Source organism: Miniopterus schreibersii (genome assembly GCF_964146895.1).
Source record: "Miniopterus schreibersii genome assembly, chromosome: 1".
Taxonomy (NCBI): domain Eukaryota; kingdom Metazoa; phylum Chordata; class Mammalia; order Chiroptera; family Miniopteridae; genus Miniopterus; species Miniopterus schreibersii.
In genome coordinates this window covers 43,917,801-43,938,128 of record NC_138101.1, presented here as the reverse complement: position 1 = coordinate 43,938,128, position 20,328 = coordinate 43,917,801, and the positions used below count along the sequence as shown (strand labels likewise).

Below are 20,328 nucleotides of genomic sequence, written 5' to 3'. Positions count from 1 at the left end.
CCATTCCTTTTTATTGCCAAATAATATTCCATTATAGAGATACACCACGTTTTGTTGGTGGACACTTAGACTGTTTCCACTCTTCGGCTATTGCAAATCATGCTGCTTGCTGTAAGTACACATGTACAAGTTTGTATGTGGACGTGTTTTTATCTCTCTTGGGTACATGAGTAGGAGTAGAGCTGCTGTGTCACATGGTCTCTCTATAGTCAACCTTCTGAAGAGTTGCCGGGCTGTTTTCCGAAGCAGCACCATTTTACATTCTCATCAGTAGCGTACGAAGGGCACTAGCTCCTATGCCCTCCCCCCCCCCCCGCACCACCCCAGTGAAGAAGTTAAAATTTCCCCCCTAGGTTCAATTTTATAAAGACCTGGGAAAGAGTTTACTTGGCCTGGCCTGCGCCAGAAGCTGGCCTATTTTCTCATCTCTATCAGAGAAAGGGTCGCTGGAGAAGACGGCTCTCCAACAAGGCCATGAGGGGCGTTCCCTGGAAGGGGCGTAATACTGCCCCGGGCAGACGTAGTCAACCTAAAATCTAATTCAGCGCCTGGGAGCCGCTCCTGGCATCCAGGTCGTGTCTGGGCCCGCAGGTGCGAATGTCCTGAAGTGAACAGACAGTCTCATCCAGTAAAGACGTGTCCTGCCCGAACGGCCAGCGCTGTTCCCGCTGATAAACCCAGTTCTGTGATAATGAACTCCCCCTTCTTATAGTTGGGAACATACCTATTCAAAATAAAGATTTTTCCCCCCAGCTGCCTTTACAGCTAGATGCGGCCATGAGATCAAGTTCTGGTCAAAAGAATGTAAGTGCTGTGTGGAACTTCTGAGACGCGTCCTTGGAGAGAGCTGTTCTTCTCTTTGCCACCCTCCCTTCCTCCTGCCTGGAATGCGGGTACCGACGGCTGGTGCTGGAACAGCCACCCAGGCCACAGGAGGTCAGTCCCATTTTGAGAAATCATGGAACAAGGTGGAGATGGAGGAGTATGATGGTTGTAGACTGTCATACCACCTCTGGGCTGCCCATGGTTATGTGTGAAGAAATAAACTTCTATCTTTTTAAAAATTTTTATTTATTGATTTTAGAGAGAGGAGAAAGGGAGAGAAAGAGAGAAAGAGAGAAAGAGAGAGAGACAGACACTGATTTGCTGTTCCACTTATTCATGCATTCATTGGTTCACGCCTGTATGAATCCTGACCAGGAATCGAACCCAAAACCTTGGCGTATTGGGACGATGCTCTAACCAACTGAGCTGCCCAACCAGGACCAACTTCTGTCTTAATAACATTTTTATTTTGTTTTTCTGTCCCTCTTAGCTGAACCAAGTCCTAATATAACCATGTACTAGGCGGCAGCACCTTCTCTAAGGACTGTCTGTGGAAACACTCTACCCATTAACTCAACGACTGCCCACATCACACCAATAAGATAAGCACTTTTACCACCCACTCCCATTTTGAGATGGAGAAACTGAGGCTCAGAATAATTAAATACTTTGCCCAAGTTCATATCAATTGTACAGGGCAGATGCTGTTTCCCCAAAGCCCATGTCTAAAACCTATCCTGCTGAGACCAACAAATTTATGAAACACAGAACAAACCAATAATGATAAAAACTAAACTAACAGTAATACACATTTTATAAGTAAAAAGACTTGTAATCAGAACCTCAGATACCTCAATAGAACAGTGATGGTCCATGATAAGAAATCGGCCTTTTGAAATTTGGGAGAAATCCCACTCTGCACATGTGCACCTGCCAAGCGTTTTCGTGGCTGCCAGACTTTTGAGCAGAGCGCTAAATTAGAATCCTCGGCATTCTTTAGATGTGTGCCAACTGCAGTTTATAAATATTACATTTTAATAGCACATTTAGGAGATGAGTAAGTGCCCCCTCGCTGCACACAGAACTGAAAACCTGTGGAATTACACACCCTTCGCATGTCCTGAGGAAGCTGGGCCTTTGTTAAATACAGGAGCCCCACAGGCCATACCTCGAGAATCGTTCTTATAAAATGCTGTAGGTGAAATTAAGCCTCTTGCTTCGACTCCATAGCCCTCTGCTTCTTGTTCCTTCATATCTCATATTGTCTCATAGGTTCCTGTATGTCTCCTATTGATTTGAAATTTAGGACATTGAACGTTGTGAGATGATTAAATTCATTTAACACGTGCAACACCCACTCCTTGGAACTGCACGGTGGCATTAGGGACAAAGTGACGACCACGAATGGTCCTTACCTCTGGGAGCCACCGTCAGCCACTAGGGGAGACACGACCAAGGCAAGGGCAACCCAAGGTGAGATGGGCCACAATGAGGCATATTCTAAAGGAAGAGAAACAAAGTGATTAGCTGTGCCTCTGGACGCTGGGAAAGGACTGAGCAATCACTAGGACCCCGCCACATGGAGAAAAGAGAAACCAGGCTGAGAAAAAGCGTAACAAGAGCACAAAGCTCTAGAAAGAATGGGAGAGGCTTAGGGGGTGACAAGTCGCCCAGGGCATTTACTTATTTAAAACCATATGCACGGACTAGTATACTAATGTACATTGTCAAAACAAACATAAATTATAAAGGAAAAAATAAGCAATTTCAAAGGTACTTTTAAAAGCTTATTAATTTTGTTTTCTAACTTTGTAACGTCTAACAATATGAAGCTGAGCAATTTATTGATGCCTGTCTGGGTGCTTAATTTTTTTCCAGGAGAGAGGTATTAGAAAAGTTTGTGAGAGCAAAAGAAAGTGTGGTGCTTGTGATGGCCAGCACCGCTCAGGCGGTCGGCGCAGTCCCTGCCCTGAGGGCTGCTGGCCTGACCCCCCGCAGGGGCGCACAGCAGGCAGCCGCCCCGTGTTTTACTCTCCCGTCCATGTTTCTCTCTCTCCCCCTCTCCTTTCCTCTCTCTCTAAGAGTCAATAAAAAATCTTTTTAAAAAAACAAAGGCATGATGCTCTACTTAGGGATGTCTGTGAACCATCCCTATATAAATACAAAAGTTATAGTCACAACATGGTGCCATGCTGTGTCTTGGGGACAGAGGGATGACTATTTGTTGTAGCCCCGGAGGTCTACCGGGGGAAAGAGACAACAAAGCAGACTATTAGCATTCAGTAAAATAAGGATAGTAATAGGGAGCATCTCACAGGGTTGTAGCAAGAATTAAGTGAGTTCCTACCCATAAAGTCCTAAATAACTATTATTATTATTATTAATGGAGGGGCATGCAATGGGAATGGGGGTGTGGCTCCCTTGACTGGGTATCCACTGCGCTGAATCTTGAAGGACATTTAAATCAGCCAGCATAAAGGTTGGAGAAAGACATTCCTGAACTCCTCCTGTGCCCTGTGTAGCGGGTTGAATGGTGCGCCCTCCCCCTGCCAATGTCTAAATCCCTGGAACCTGTGAATGTTACTATAAAGTAAATAATCGTAAAAAGGTAAAAATTTGCAGATGTCATTAAATTATGACCAGATCATCCTGGATTATCTAAGTGGGCCCTACATCCGATGACAAATGTCCTTGCAAGAGCCAGAAGAGGAGGGGCACACAAAGGAAGGGAAGACTTTATGAAGATGGAGCCAGATGGGAGCAACGGGGCCCCAAGCCAAGGAAGCCAAGGAACGCAGACAGTTATCAGGAGCTGGAAGAAGAAAAGAAGGATTCTCTCCTAGAGTCTCCAGAGGTAGTGTGGTCCTGCCAACACCTTGATTTCCAATGTCTAGGCTCCTGAACTGTGAGAGAATAAACTTCTGTTCTTTTAAGCCACCCAGGTTGAGACAATGCGTTAAAGCAGCCCTGGGACACTAACACACTGTTATTCTGAGCCCTCTCCACAGCTAATTCTTTGCTGGTGGTGAACAGGACACAGTGCTGGCTCTCATGGAGTCTGTGTTCTGGTTGAGGGGGTCACACAAAAATAAAAAATACAGAAGTTAAATTTAATAGTGGAGTGTTAGGTGCCGTGGAAATTAAGCTCCAGAATTTTATATCCAATTGTCCACCTGCCATTTCTGCTTAGATGTCTAATGGGCATTTCAAACTTAACTTTCCCCAAATAGAAGTGCCTGGAGGTGGGAAGCTGATTTATTCAAGAGAGTCAGGGAAGGCCTCTGGGTGGAGGGGACAGTGCCGGAGCAGTGAGGACGAGCTGAGGCGGTGAATGAAGGCGGGAGGTCCAAAGCAAGGTGCTTTTCGTTTGTTTTGTTTTAGGGTGAAAAAATAGCCCTTAGGGGCAAAGAGAGAAAGAGGTTGAAGACTCAGTGGAGAGAGGTAACAGGAGTAAATCGAGAGGAGGCAGGAGTGACCTGGGGCTAAGGTGAGAAGGCAGCACAGGGATCAGGGTCTTCAAAAGGGAAACAGCAGGAACAGAGCAGGGACTGAGTGACGCCGGCTCCAGACCAAAACTGGGTTTGAATCCTGACTCTGCCGCTTTGGGTTATAAAACAGCAGGAAATTACATAATCTGGATCTTGATTTCCCCAACTATAAAATAAGGATAATAATAGCTCCTGCCTCATGGGGATTTGCTAGGAGAATTAAATACATTAATGTGTGCACAATGCTTGGCTCAGTGTCTGACACTGAGTAGGTAACATGTGTCATTACCACTACTAAGATTATTAGAAGCAGCATCGGGTCTAGAATCAGAATATGAACACTGGAAGGAACTTCAGAATCCTCTAGTCTAATTCTCTCATTGTACAAATGGAGAAACGGAGGCCCAGAGGGTTTGCAAATTGGCCTCGTTTAAAGAATTAGTTAGGGGCAGAGCCAAAACTAGACTGCTGGAAACTGTGCGTTTTCTAGGTGAGCTTCATACAGAGATTCAGGCATCATCACAATACAGGTGGGAACTGAGTCTGGGGAAACAGACAGCGTTCCTCAGGTAGAATCCAGGGAATGAGCAAAGAACGTGGAGAGGGCAGTTAGCAAGGGACACTCAGAGCTGGGTCGGGGAGGGAGAAGAACTAGAAAGGACTAATGGTTGTAGGAGCCAAGACAGAGATTTCAAGGAAAGAAACTGGTCAACTGGGCCAAACACTCCAGAGCGTTGAGATTACGAACGTGCTAGATTTACATCAGCCTAACTTGAGCATGAGTTCCACAAGACACTAAGCTCTGAAACTCGCTTTTCCTATTTGCAAAATCAGGATATACATGGAAAATCTGCTGACTTGGTTAACAAATTTAAACCCATACCTTGAAAAGTTGGCGATGGAGGGAGACTTTCTACTTGGGAGGGACCTTACTCCAGACCCTAAATTAACCTTGGGTGTCTCTCACACCAACGTCTGCTACAGCCACAATCAGCAGACTGACCTTAGGGGCACAAAATATGGATTTTACAGTTCCTCTCATTGCCATAGTACAGCTGAGACAAGTTACACTATTAAGCAAGATACTACTAAAGGTTGGACCCCTAACGTTGGGGCTGGTCATGAAACTCTTCTTCTCTTTCTAGGTTCCCTTTCTAGAAAAATTCATCTAATCCCATAGCTTTAAAATACCATCACAATGCCCAAAACTCTCAAATGTATATCTCCAGCCCTGACTCCACCCCTGAGCGATTGCCTACTCTAGATCCTTACTTAGATTATCTAGTGGTCATCCTCAACTTAACCTTTCCAAAAGTGAACACTTGGCTCCCTGGACACAAACCAGGTCTTACCTCCATATCCCCCATCTTGGTAGATTTATATCCAACCCACAAGCAAATTCGGTTCTACCTCCAGAAAATTATCCAAATCTCCGTCCTACTCTACGCCTGGCACCTTGCTGTTCCACCCTCTCTCACCGGGCCCTCTGCAGTAGTCTCCCAACTGGATTTTCTGCTTCTAGTTTACAGCATCCCCTTTAATAGGCTCACACAACAGCCACAGGTCTGTTTCATACATAAATCACACGTTACTCTTGATCGTAAAGCTCCAATGGCTTCCCACTGCACTTGGACTAAAACCCAAGCCCCGTGAGACCTCACAGGATGCAGAGCCTTCCCGCTGGTCGGATGTCTCACGCCAGCTTCCCTCTCCCCCTAGGCTCCGGCGCGGCCTGGTTTTCCTCCTGTTCCTCGAACACGCCGTGCTCACTGCTGCTGCGACACCGCCTGGTCTCTCTGGCTGGCTTTCCCCGTCTGCTCTCCCCTCCTGTCCTCACACGGCCGTCTCTCCTGACCGCTGAGGTCTCTGCTTGTTGCTGTCCCCCAGGCAGGCCTCCGTGTCCCCGCTTGCTGGAGCAGCTCTCCGGTCGGTCTCTACCATATCCGTTAACGTTTGCATCTGATCACTTGCCTAGTAATATTTTCTTGTTTACTTTTACGTTGACTGTCTGTCTTCCCCACTGGAATGTAAGTTTCCTGAAAGGAAAATATTTTGCCTGTTTGGTTTAACCATGTGTATTCAGCCCCAGAAAAGTGCATACACACGGTAGGCACGCAATACTGACAGAGAAAGAAAAAGGAAGGAAGGAAGGAAGGAAGGAAGGAAGGAAGGAAGGAAGGAAGGAAGGAAGGAAGGAAGGAAGGCGGGAAGGAAGGAAGGAAAGAGGGAGGGAGGGAGGGAGGGAGGGAGGGAGGGAGGGAGGGAGGGAGGGAGGAAGACTGGCTTAGAACAGGAGAAGGGATTATATGCAGAGAGTCCTCCATCATTAGATTATCTAGTTTATAAATCAGAGCCCTGAACTTAACCAGAAAATGCCTTCCCCTTGTTACTTCAGAGTACCATGGGAGTGCCCAGACTTGTAGAAAAGGGGAGGGGGGGGCGAGTGGAAGGAGGGGGAGGAATGGTGAGGGGGGAGGAAAGAGAGAGGAAAAGACGCAGGTGGGCGAGTGTCCAGGTTTCCCTCCTGCCTTTCTATGGCCCACCTTAGCTCCAGTTTCACCTGGGGATCTGCCCACCCACCTGGATGACTGACATTGGGCAGGTCCACCTTCTCGGGTGAAGATGTCCCTCCGCATTCACAGTAGAAGTTTGGACTGAAGGCAAAGAAAAGCGCCTCCGAATGCATCTCAGAAGGAACACATACATATTAATAGCGAGGACAGCTACTTTCTGCAAGGCAATGATCTCTGTGCTACACACTTCCCACACCCGATCTGAGGATCACACAGGGGACAGCGAGCTGGAATCTGACCCGTGTATAAGTCATTATATCGCACAGTTTGCTGAGTGTATCTGCTGATGAGGAGCGGAGGAAGCACTGCTGGCAAAATGCCACCTATGTGACTCACGCCAAAACACCAAGGGTTTACACAGATGATTCTTGGGGTCCCCTCCATCCTGGGTGGCTTCGGTGTCCCTGGGTAAGACTCATCCAGCACCCCCACAGTTCCGTGGTGTTATCGCCTCCAGTGCCTCTCACCCCCGTGCTTCATCCCAAGCTCGCTCGCACTCTGAACCTGTCACCATCTCCAAACTATTCCACTTTGGAAACCGTGAGGCCCAAGACTCAAGAACACTTGATGTTCTGCTCATAACATCCTCACCTTATAGTCTGATATCCCCTTACCCCCATCTACCTGCTTTTCAACCCCAGAGGGGCTTCCTCAAACCCTGTCTCCCGATCTCTGAGCCCCCTAGTCAATGCCAGAGCCACTGCTCTCCGTTCTGTGCCCCGTGGGGAAAATGACTCTGCCCTGTCCTGTCCCAGAGTTCGCTCGACCTGAACTCTGGACTTCAGCCCCCTTCCCGAGCCCGGCTTCATTAATTATTCACTCTCTCCTCTAGGTCTTCAACTTATCTTTTCCTGGCTTCCTTCCCTCAGCACATAGACAGGATCTTATCTCTTCTAACAACTACCAAAAAATAAACCCACGATCTGATATTCTCCTTATCTGGAATCCTCTTTTCTCTCTCCTTTCGCGGTCAAGCCTTTCTCACCCTGCACTAACCCCACCTGCTCCTCACCCCTCTATAACCTGACTTCTGTCCCCACCACTCTCCTGAAACTGTTCCGGACCGGGCCTCAGCGACCCAACGGGCTACGGTCACATTTCACTTCTTATCTAACTTGGCGTCCTCTCTAGAAAGCTGTTCCTCCTGCTGCGCCTGTGTTTCTGTGACACCCGCTCAGTGGGCGCCTCTTCCCCTCCAGCTGCTCCCAAGTCTCCCCAGCAGGTTTCTTTCCCCCTTTCTCTTTGGTGAATGTGGATTCACCCTCCGCCCCTTCCCTTCCGACTGCCTGTATAGCTCTTTCTGAGCAATTTTATCACTGCCTGCGGCTTAAATGACCATTTATACATGCTCATGTCATACATTCTTGGAGCCTCAAGCCTATATTGCCTTCTAGACATTCCTGTTTTTATGGCCTATGGGCACCTCAAATTTAATGCACCCCAAACTGAATTATCATCTTTCCCATTTCCAAAACTGACTCGTTCGTTTCCGTTTTCTCTGCACGTCGATGGTAACAAGCATCCACCCAGCAGCTCAGGCGAGACACTCGAGAAGCCAAGCTCGTTCCCGGCCGCTAGGCGCCTCTGGCTCCAGGTCCTGTGGAATCCTCCCCCCAAGTATCTCTTCAGCCCATCTGCTCATCTCCCTTTCTCTGACACCCCTGAACACAGGCCTTCGCACCCCTTTCCTGAATCTCCTCAGTAATTTCTGCACTGTTCTCCCTGCTGGCAGCTTCTTCTGCTTTGTCTAGTCTAAAGGTTTAAAACTGTTTTTCTTAGTCATTGTTATTCATTTATCTCTTTTATTTTCTTTAGTATCTTTTTCAAGCTAAAAAAAAAAAGTAATATGCTTTCATTGCAAAATAGCCGAATAGTTTATGAGGCTATTTAAAAAAAGGTTCAAGTCACGCCTCATCCGTTCCTCAAATTGCACTCCCCCCCCCCTTTTCTTCCTAAAAATAGGATCTTGGTAAATATGCTGTATGTCTTCTACTTTAAGAGGCTTTTTTTTTTTTTTTTACATTTTATCATCTCTGAAACCAATATGTACCATACAATGGATGGTGCCCTAGATTTGGTTAAAAGCACTACTGTTCTGCAATGTGCTTTTTTACTCATTAATATGGGTCATGATTCCAAACCAGCACTTGCTTCCAGGATGACCTTTCTAAAGTACAAATCCGGCCTGGTCACTATCTTCCCGAAAATTCTTCAAAGGCTCCCCTCCCTGCTCGCGCCCCCTTACCTTCTGACTCCCCCCACGTTCGCAGTCTCCCTCCCAGCAGCGCATCCACACCCCCCCTCTTCCTTAGAGCCAAGGAGACCTATTTGCAGGTGGTTCCCCAAATACGCGACGCTGGGCAGGACCTTCGGGCTTTCGCTCCAGTTTCCTCTGCTCTTCCTCACCTCTTCTGCTCGGCACTGCCTCTTGCTGGAAAGTCGTTCTGACCGCCCAGGCTGAGCGGGGCCTTCCTCCAGGCGCCGCCCGCCACCTTCTCCAGCGTCTGGGGCTCGTCTTGGTGAAGACCCTTAACCCGCAGGTTTGGGCCATTTCTCTTGTTAGTTGCTCCCAATAAGTAGTGAGTTTCAAGTATGTTTTCTTCTTTAGATCCATTTCCGGCAGTGCCAGGGCAACATGGACACTCCATAAATATTTTTGGAAATAGAGAACAGTACTTAAAGGGGGGCATAAAAATGCTCCTTGAGATAAGGTGAAAAGCATTCTAATTAACCATCCCCTTAATCCAGAGAGAAAAAACGCAGCCCTCGCTGGTGCAGCAGCCGTTAGCATGTCAGCTGCCCACTGAAGGGTGGCAGGTTTGAGATTCTGGGTCAAGGGCATGTACCTGGGTTGCAGGTTCAATCCCCGGCCCTGGTCTGGGGAGGCAGCCAATTGATGTGTCTTTCTCACGTTGATGTTTCTCTCTCTCTCCCTCCTTTCCACTCTCTATAAAAAGCAATAGAAATAATATAAGCAATGGAAATAATATATCCTCAGGTGAGTATTAACAAAAAATTAAAATTAAAAAAAGAGAGAGACAAAGGAGAAGGTCTGAATGCTAAACCACCTGGGCACCCAGCAATCTAAAACAATCGAATATTTTCTTTTCCCCCTCAATTGCATTTTTTCTCCCCCCGCCTCCTTTCAGCTCCTCCAGAGCTACTAATTTCACCCTCAACTAGAGAAAATCTCATTTCAACACCCATGCTCTTGGTGCCCCCTTCCTTTCTCTCTAGCCCTTTTCAGTGCTTCAAGTCCCCTTGCCACAAAACCCTTTTTTTAACCAGAAGTTTTGAAAAGTACCAAAGGGGGGCGGTGCTTTTTACTTGCCACTCCAGATCACCTACCTGAATTTCCCGTTTGAACTCCTTCCTGCCCTCGGCGTGGACACACCTCTCGGTGCCACCAAGACCCAGGACCAGGAAATAAACACAAAAGGAAGCTGAAGTCTAATACAAAACCTTTATTTTAATATCCCTCCCACAAGCTTGACGCTGATGTTCCACCTCCGTGGAAACCATTATGCCCCTCTCAACCCAGTACTGGGTTTAGATCTAGAAAATGCCCAAAACAGGCAATACTGTTTCCCAGTTCTCCTTCTGACCTAGATAACAAAGCCAAAGATTCCAATTCCGTCACAGAAAAGTACCAGTTACTGCTGGGGACTTAAAATACGTCTCAGCTGAGGTGGCCCAGGCGGCCGTCGCTAAGACTGATTTGCTAAAACAGGTTGACAATTGTGGGGCCAACCTACTCTCAACACTTTCTCCCTTGGCAGGAAGGGCAGGGACTCAGGACACAATCAGAAATAGCCGAGAAAGAAGGAGAACTGGGAAGATGAGGGTTAGCATAGGAAAGAAGAGTGGGACGTGACAGGGCAGGAGGACAGACGTTTTCATGGGAAAGACAGACAGCTGACAGAGGACGGAGGCAATGGCAAGACAGCTGAGAAAGAACGGGGGAGGCGCAGACAGAACAGCCAGAGTGCCTGGGGAAGGTAAACGGGGCTGATGCAGAAGCAGGACCTCTACTCAAGGACCTCGATAAAAGAAAGGGCAGGACCAACACAGGGCCGGGAAAAATGAAGGGGAGAAGCCGCTGTCGGGGAAAGTGTTTAATTCTACTCTCTTGGAAAGGCCAATGAAAACGGCGCTCCTGGCCACAAAGGGCTCGAATTAGGAAGCCCACAGCCTGTGGATGGAGAATTGGGATCTAGGGACATTGTAATGACCAGAGCAGCGGGGCCAAGTCAGGCGAGTCCGTGACAGGCTCAGCAGGCGGGCGTGGGGGAGCCTCACATTCACCCGCCTCCCTTAGCCAACCAGAGAGACGCACAAAAGTCCCTTTGGCTCACCAATGCTAGAGTAAATAAAAACAAAGTAACCCTTGGCGCCAAACACCTTAACTGTCAAGACATCATTGCTGGTCATTTCAGCTGCTGGGGCCATCAGCTATCAGAGGAAGTTTTTCCTGCACCTTAACTCAGGAAAAGCAAAGGCCGAAACCAACCTGTAGCCTTGGGAGTGGTTTTTGCTTTCAGCACAGACTTGCTCGGTGCCTTTGGGCCCTTGGAGCCGGTGCCTGGGCTGCGTCTCCGGGTGAAGACGGCCTGCTGGGGATGGAGGTGAGCTTCCCCGGAGCCCAGGGCATCTGAAGTCGCGCCCAGCGTCGGTGAGGGCGCCGTCCGGCACCGCGGGAGGCTGGCGAGTCCGCACCTTCCCGCACCCGGCGCCGGCCGGGGAGAGGGCCGGCCGGCCATCGCCGCCGCTTCGTCTCCCGCGCGGCCGAGACCCGGCGGGGCGGGGGCGCCCACCTGGCCCCGCGCTCCCGGGGCGCACGCCCGGCGCGGGCCGCCTGACTCACCGGGCGGGCGGGCGGGCGGCCGGGAGGAGGCGGGACCGGCCCTTCCGCCGCAGCCGCGGGAGGCGTTGCCCGCGCGCAGGTGAAGCCGGCTCCGGCCTATCCCGGGAACTTTCGCCGCCGGGACTCGCCGCGAGAGGCCGCGTCGCGCAGCCGCCCGCTCCCCCCGCGCGGGGCTCGGCGGGCTCCCGGGACCGCGCCCTCCCGGCGCGCGGGGCTGCTGGCCGCGCCGGGCTCCGCGGCCGATGGAGGCGGGCCGCGCCGCGCCGGGGGCAGGTGACACGCGGCGGGCCACGGTTTCGGGAGAGGGCGGGGACGGAGAGACACGGACACCCGGGGCCTGGGGAGGCGGCGATGGCCCGGGAGCTGAGCCAGGAGGCGCTGCTGGACTTTCTGTGCCAGGCCGGGGGCCGGGTGACCAACGCCGCCTTGCTGAGCCACTTCAGGACCTTCCTCCGCGACCCGGACGCGTCCCCCAGCCGGCACCAGCGCCGCCGCGAGCTCTTCAAGGGCTTCGTCAACTCGGTCGCCGCAGTGCGCCAGGACCCCGACGGCACCAAGTACGTGGTGCTCAAGAAGAGGTACAGGGACCTCCTGGGGGAAGAGCGGCTGCAGCGGCCCCGCGGCCCACCCGCCGCCCCTGCGGGGGGAGCTGCGCCCGGCGCCCCGCGAGGGGCGCGCCGAGGGGAGGCGCCGCCGCCGCAGCCCGGGCGCCGGCCGCCGGAGCAGGAGGCGGGGCCGGCAGGTGCGGCGGCCCCGGCGGCCCGGCCAGGTTGCGACGGACTCTCGGCCGGCGGCGCCCGGGAGGCGGCCCGCGGAGGCGAAGGGCGGAGACGCGGCGCCGGTCACGGGGCGGCCGCTGCCCAGCTCGGAGCCGAGTGCGCGGCGGCGGAGACGCAGGGCCGCCGCCGCTGGGAGTGTCTGCAGAATGGCCTGGGGGGGCCCCCCGGCCAGCCGCCGCCCGGCGCCCCCCCCGACCCCGCCGCAGGGGAGGAGCCTGCGCGGGCTCCGGCCGCCCCAGGTGCCCTCGGGGCCCCCGGGCCGCGGCGGGAAGGCGCTCCCGCGGAACCCGCGCCCGAGCCCGCGGCGCCCCTCGCGCCTCCCGCCGCCCCGGCCGCGGGGAGCGGGGCCGCCCCGCCCTTCCCGCTGCCCCGCCCCCCGCCCCCCGGGGGCCGGCCCGCGGTGTGCGCGCGGGGCGAGGCGCGCGAAGCGCAGCAGCGCACTCGGGAATGGGTGGCCAGGCACACCCGCGCGCCCGAGGCCCGGGACCAGGGCCCCGTCAGAGCCTGGTCCGTGCTGCCGGATAACTTCCCCCTGGAGCCTGGCTTCTGGGTCCCAGACCCTAAATCGGCGCCTCTGGAGGCCCCGCGCTCCCCGCGTTCTCTCCTTCCCGTTGTCCCGGACCCCTGGCCTGGGAACCCTCCACTGACAGTCTTCCGCAGTATTCGTTCTCAGCTGTCCCTCCAGGAGCTGGATGACTTTGTGGACCAGGAGAGCCACAGCAGTGAGGAGAGCAGCAGTGGGCCCAGAGAGTCCCCTGGGGGGTCTGAAGAGGGGCTCCACGGTGCCCTGGGAACCCCAGATTGGGGAAAGCTCAGGAATTCAGCTGGTGGCCTTTCTCCAAAGGAGGGCAGCTCCGGCAGGAGCCCTCAAGGCCCCAGGAACAGAGGGGATGGTCATACCTCTCAGCAGGTCCCAGCTGGGGCTAATGGTCTTGCAGGCCACCCCCAGGAGCCTTTGCCCTGGCCAGCTCCCAAGCTAAGGAGATCCCTCAGGATGAGCTCACGGGCAGAGAGAAGCAAATTGTCGTCCTCGGATGAGGAGTGTCTTGAGGAAGACTTGCTGAAAAGGAGCCGGCGCCCACCACGGTCCAGGAAACCCTCCAGGGCAGGAGCGGTGTCCAGCCCCAAGGTGGATGCTGCTTTGACACCAAAACGTGCTGACATCAAGGCTGCTGTTGCTGAGAGGGGTCGGCTGCACAGTTTGTGGGCCCCAGGCCGGCAGGAGCCTGCAGCCTTGGTCCCGCACAGAGCTTCTGAGCACAAGTCGCCTCTGGTCCCCCTAGATGCCAGGGAGCATGAGTGGATTGTGAGACTTGCCACTGGCTCTTGGATTCACGTGCTGACTTTGTTTGGGGAGGATCCCCAGCTGGCTTTGCACAAGGACTTCTTAACTGGGTACACTGCTTTGCACTGGATAGCCAAACACGGTGACCTCAGGGCCCTTCAGGACTTCGTCTCGAGTGCCCAGAAAGCAGGGATTGCTCTTGATGTGAACGTGAAGTCCAGTGGTGGGTATACCCCTCTGCACCTTGCGGCCATTCATGGCCACCAGGGGGTGATGAAATTGCTGGTGCAGAGGTTGGCTTCTCGGGTGAATGTCCGGGACAGCAGTGGGAAGAAACCATGGCAGTATCTTACCAGTAATACCTCTGGGGAAATATGGCAGCTCCTGGGAGCTCCTCGGGGCAAGCCTATTTTTCCTGTCTATCCCTTAGTCCGAAGCTCTTCCCCCACCAGGAAGGCCAAGAGCCGGGAAATATCTAGAAATATCACCCGAAAGACTTCCCTTGCTGCACTACTCAAAAGTCAGCACCACAAATGGAAACTGGCCAACCAGTACGAGAAGTTTCCCACTCCCAAGGAAAGGGAAGAGTACAGTGACTAAGGTGGGCCCCTCTCTGACATGCAGCCCCCGCACCCCCATCCTTGAGCTACTCAGTGAGAGAGTCCAGGGGTGAAGAGAAAAATGGCTGAGGAGCTGGTAAAGAGATCAAGTGAGAGGGCCTAGCGAGTGTTTACCTGCCTGGATTTTTTGTCAGCACATCGTGGATCTCAGGGATCATTCCCTCTTTCCCACAGCTCAAGTCCTTGGGCCAGTGAAACCCCTACGGGGGCGCCGAGTCAGGTGCTCCAAGCCCAGCAGGTGTTCTTCCTCTTGCCTCGCCGCCTGGGACCTGGGCACAGTGCGCCACATTGTTTTCTGAAGCGGCAATACCAGGCCTTGGCTAGAGAGGGGACAGCTGTCTAACAAGAGGGAAGGCGCTTCCAGGAACTGACGAAGCACAAACAAAATCCTCTCTGGCTGGTAGCTCTCTGGCTTCCATTCATTTGGAGAATGATTTGGCTGAGAGCGGAAAGCAACAGATTTGAAATCAGATGGCTCCTCTTTCCCTTTTTCATTCTTTTTTTCTTTTTCCCCTTTCTTCGTTCTGTTTTTCCCTCCTTCCCTCCTTCCCTCCTTCCCTCCTTCCCTCCCTCCCTCCCTCCTTCCCTCCCTCCCTCCCTCCCTCCCTCCCTCCCTCCCTCCCTCCCTCCCTCCCTCCCTCCCTCCCTCTTTCCTTTCCCATTCAAATCAGTGAAATAAACTTATTACCAGAGAGTAGAATTTGATTTAAGAGAGGCCTCAGCTCCATCCTGGGCTTCCTTTAGATGCAGCCTGTGGAGGCTAATGCATGAAATGATTCGTGCCTCCTTTGGGTTTTTTCTCCACGATTCAGAGAAGCTTTTGGGGAAGATCCAGTTATGACTGGTGCCCAGGCCCTGTGTTTTTTTGTTTTTTGTTTAAATTAACCTAAGGGAAACTTTCCAAATATAAACAATGTTGGCTCATTTGGCTAGTGACCGAAACCAGCTTTCATGGAGACTCCCTATGTCACAAAGAGCAGAATTAGCATTAGTAGTTTTCAGTAGGTTTGAACGGCCAGTGTTCACGCTCATGAAAGGAGAGATGATTTTGTTTTGGGGAAGCAGTAAGGGTTAAGAGGTGAATGCTTCCCCACCAGGAATTTTCTAAGCTGCTAAATATAATTTTATTTGCACTAAACTTGTTGCCAATTAAGATTAAATATTAGCCCGAAGTGCTATATCTCTAACAGGAAGTGCTCCTCTTAATTGCTTGTGATGGGACTGATCTTTGTGGGTTCGTGAAATGAGACCATCAATATTTCAGAATGTGAATCTGAAGAGGGTTGACAGATGAAATGTCCAAGTGGAAATTTTTGATTTTTTTTATGGAAATGTTTTCATGTGTTGTGGAAATGATGCTGTATTTTAAAAGTATTTTTGTATTTCTTCTGGTTCCCCCCCATTAAAATGTCAAAAAAATCTTTATATCTTATTATATTTATGATGATTACTGTTAACTTTCTTCTTTACAGAACTGTGTCTCAGTGAATGTCAGATTTTTTTGTTTGTAGTTTTACTTCATAATTTTGCTGAATAAACATCTCTTCTATGAAAAACCATAAAAAATAGGAATAAAGAAATCTAAGGATTACTTTTTCCAAAGAGACCTATACAAGGGATGAAACTTTGGCAAATCAAATCGAGAAAAAAGAGGGAGAATCCCAGGCAGTGGGGCTATGGTTAGGAGAGATGAAAGTTTAAAAGAATAAAAGATAAACATCTATGCAAATACTGTAGTAAATGGGTATTTTTCAAGGGAAAAATACAAAAATACCAACTTCTTTGAAAAGCCAAAGCATGTTTTTAATATATTTTTATCATTACATCAGTTTATTCAATAAATATGTTTTGCTTAGTGCTGTGGGATTTATATAGGGGAGTGGGACATGACCGCTCTTCCTTCTTGAAACTTAAAACCTAACAGGATTTGTTGTTGAGTAATTTATATCCTATCTTGCTCCCAAGGTTTCTTCTAAAGCTGCATTATATTAGATGCAAGCATGTAAAATGAGGCAAAGAAAAAAGGTGGTACCAGGAATGAGCACAAAGCGACCATAATGCAAGAAAAAAAACTTCAGAGTGTCCTAAATACAGAATAAAGCGCTTAAGAGTATTCCACAGAAGAGATTCCTTTGGGCTGGGAAAATCAGGGAGGGCTTCACTGAGGCCGGGGACCTTTTAGTGAATGATGCTGGCTTTCCAAAGAAACCAGCTCTGTTGGTTCTGCCACATTCTTAACTTCTGCTTCAGTTGGTGATTTGCATAGCCCTGGTGTTGGCTGATTGCTCAGTGGTTAGAGCATCATCCTGGGTCTCAAGTTGGCGCTCATGAGGATTCAGGTTGCTCTGGCCTTTGCCCACGTGTCCCACTTAGGATTCTGGTCAGTGTGTTGGGAGGGGCAGGCAGAAGAGGGTGTTGAGCACAGAGTTAAAACACAGATCTGATCCAATCACCCTCTTGCCCATGTTGTGACGTTCAGGCAGGAGAGCTGCCAGGCCCAGCACAGTTTCCCAGCCTCCTGCCAACCGATACCTGCCATGAACCGGCCACTGAAGCCCCCAGCCCACTGGGGGTCCTAACAGCCTTGTTGTCTCAGTTTCTGTCATGGTGCTGAATTCCTCCAGCTTAGAACCCCTTTTGTTGTTTTCCTGGGGGGCTTACTGTTAGTTTTCCAGGGACAGTTCAAATGTCACAGCCTCTATGAAGAGTCCGGGGTAAAGACCTACAAGCCAGCAGGGGTAGAGCTCCATCGGAATTCTCACAATACTGCATGCATATCCCCCTTCCAGTTTTTGCCATATACTATTTTAGTAAGTTGTTTGAGTGTTCTGTTTTTCCTTAAGACTTTGAATACCTGGAGATTAGAGAGTGGATTTTCAATTCATCTAAATGTACTAGATATTTATGGAACATCTGTTATGTGATAAAGACAAGGAGAGCATGGGGTGGGGTCACTGAAAAATAATTCCGGAACAGTGAGGTAAGTGGCTAGACATGTGCATTGAGACAGAGAATACAAAGAAGGGGTTATTCATGGAGCATGTTCTCGGTTTCGGGCTCTTTGTTTTTGCTGGACATAAAACATTCAGTAAGATATACATGTTTCCTGTTCTCACGGCACTTTCCTGGACAGGGGAAGTCAAGAAGGTAAAATGGAAGATGGGCTTCGAAAGGCCAGTTGGAGAAAGGAGGAAAGAATATTCCAGAAGGAGGAAGGATCAGGAACAAAGCCGCAGGGTGTGTTCGGGGAACACTTAGCCACTTGTGGTTGTGAGGGATGCGTGGCCACTGCTGTGTGGCACAGCGAGGTGGTGTGGAAAGAGACGAAGATGGAAAGGTAATTGAAGGCCAGGCTGAAAAAAAGACATTTTATGATATGTCGATTTTGATACGGCCTTTTCTAGGATACCAGAATTGTCAGAGCTCCTCCAGAAAACCTTAGTGTTATCCCAAATATAGATGTTTTCCTAAACTGTAGGACCTAAAGTCTCAATTTGAAGACCAAAACAAAACAAAACAAAAACCCATCAAAGTATTACAGAGGATGTACTCAAGTTTAAAATTTCCCTCTCAGCCCTGGTCGGTGTGGCTCAGTTGGTTGAATGTCATCCCATGTACCCAGAGGTCACCGTTTCGATTCCTGATCAGGGCACATGCCTGGGTTTCAGGCTTGATCCCCACATGCAGGGGGCAGCTGATCAATGCTTCTCTCTCCTCATTTCCTCTCTCTCTAATCAATAAAAACTTTGTTTTTAAGTTTCTCTATCAAATTTTTCTTATCTTTGATGTTAATGCTTGTTTCCTAGCAGATAGTAGTAGGCAATAAAATAACATAATAAATGGCAATTTAATGTTAAAGGCAAACATTAGAAACTGCTGATAATCTTAACCACTTGCTTTTTTTTATAGTTGTAAATAGTGAATTTTAATCTTGTAAATATATATGGTACAGACCACAGTCTTATTTTCTGCTAGTAAAATTGCTTTTGGTTCAGCATATCAGGAGATTACCTGTGTCATGGCTTCCAGATGCTTTGATTCCTCTATAAATTTTTCTAAATAGCAACTTTATTGAGACATAATTTACATACCATGCAATTAACCTGTTTAAAGTGTACAGTTCAGTGGTTTTTAGTATATTCACAGAGTTGGGCAACCATCACCACAATACATTCCTAAGTTTGAGAACCACTGACCCGGGCAGTGGGGAGCCGTTGACGGTTTACTGCAGGGCAGTGACATAAATAGGTTGAGGTGAAACATTTCTCTTGCTACTATAGGAAAGACAAGCTAGAAGCAGAAATTAGTTAAGTGTTTATAGTGTCTTAGCTTCATATTGAAAATATTAGGAATGTTGACTCAATCAGTCAAATAAGGTGAATGGATTGTATGTCTACAGTGTGGAAAGAACATTTTAGTTGGAGGGGCTGCTTTAGTTGATCAGAATGAGAAAGAATTAGGTAGGATCCAAAAGGAGCTATTTCCTCTCATTGCCCGGACGCCCTGGTTTAGCGATGAAATCACTTCATTACTGCGATGACAGTCTAGGTTCACGGTGGCACTGATCTAAGAGTGTAAATTCAATCTCAGGCTGGTAGCCCAGCAGTACTGTTGTATGTGCTTATGTTTGCCGATATCAAACAAATGATTTAAAAGGTGTAATGAAAGGGTAGAATAGTGCAGTCCTTAAGCTCATGACAATGAAGCGAGGCTTCTTGCTTTCCTGTCCTAGCTTGGAGAAGATCTTCAACTTCTCAAGTTTCTTATTTTTAAGATGGATTTTTTGAGAAGATCAAATGACTTAACAGTGTCCTTAGAAAATGCCCAGCACATAGTATATCCTCAATAAATGTTAGCTATTATTATTTTAAATTTCTCTATTGTTGAAAGTATTACAGATATTCCCCCTTTTTTCCCCATTGATCCCCTCCACCCTGCATCTGCCCCCACCCCCAGGCCTTCACCACACTATTGTCTGTGTCCCGGGGTTATGCACATATATGCACGTAAGTTCTTTGATTAATCTTTCCCCACCCATCCACCCACCCCCACCTTCCCACTGAGATTCTTCAGTCTGTTCCATACTTCTATGTCTCTGGACCTCTTTTGTTCCTCAGTCTGTTTTGTTTATTAGATTCCACATATGAGTGAGATCATGTAAAACTGAATCAGGAAGAATCAGAAAACCTGAACAGGCTAATAATAATTGATGAAATCGAAGCAGTAATAAAAAAAACTCCCAGCAAACAACAGCCCTGGTCTGGGTGGCTTCACAGGGGAGTTTTCTAATTCTTTAAGCTGTAGGGTTAGATAGTTTACTAAAAATTTTCTTGCTTTTTGAGGTAGGCCTGTAGTGCTATGAATTTCCCTCTTAGGACTGCTTTCTCTGTGTCCCATAGATTTGGGGTTGTTGTGTGTTCATTTTCATTTGTCTCCAGGAAGTTTTTTATTTTTTTCTTGATATTATTGGTAACCCATTCATTGTTTAATAACATGTTATTTAGCCTCCATGTGTTTGAATGTTTTTGAGTGTTTTTACTGTAGTTGATTTCTAATTTCATGCCATTGTGATCTGAGATGCTTGATATGATTTCAATCTTCTTGAACTTGTAGAGGCTGGTTTTGTGTCCTAACATGTGGTCTATCTTTGAGCATGACCCATGTGCACTTGAGAGGAATATATATTCTGCAGCTTTGGGGTGAAATGTTCTATAAATATCAATTAAATCCATCTGATCTAGTGTGCCATTTACTCACCATTTCTGTGTTGACTTTTTGTCTGGAAGATCTATCCAGTGAAGCCAGGGGGTGTTAAAGTCCCTGACTATGACTGTGTTGCTGTTGATCTCTCCCTTAAAGTCCTTAAGGTTATTATTGATAGGTCCTTATTTATT

At 49.2% G+C, this 20,328-nt stretch overlaps 1 protein-coding gene across 1 annotated transcript; it reads left to right on the top strand.

Moving 5' to 3' along the window:
- Positions 1 to 11,965: 11,965 nt before the first annotated feature.
- On the top strand, positions 11,966 to 15,979 carry SOWAHB (sosondowah ankyrin repeat domain family member B). Its single transcript, XM_081149045.1, has one exon. It carries the CDS (start codon positions 12,102 to 12,104, stop codon positions 14,412 to 14,414), a length of 2,313 nt encoding a protein of 770 aa, XP_081005171.1. The 5' UTR covers positions 11,966 to 12,101; the 3' UTR covers positions 14,415 to 15,979.
- Positions 15,980 to 20,328: the final 4,349 nt, after the last annotated feature.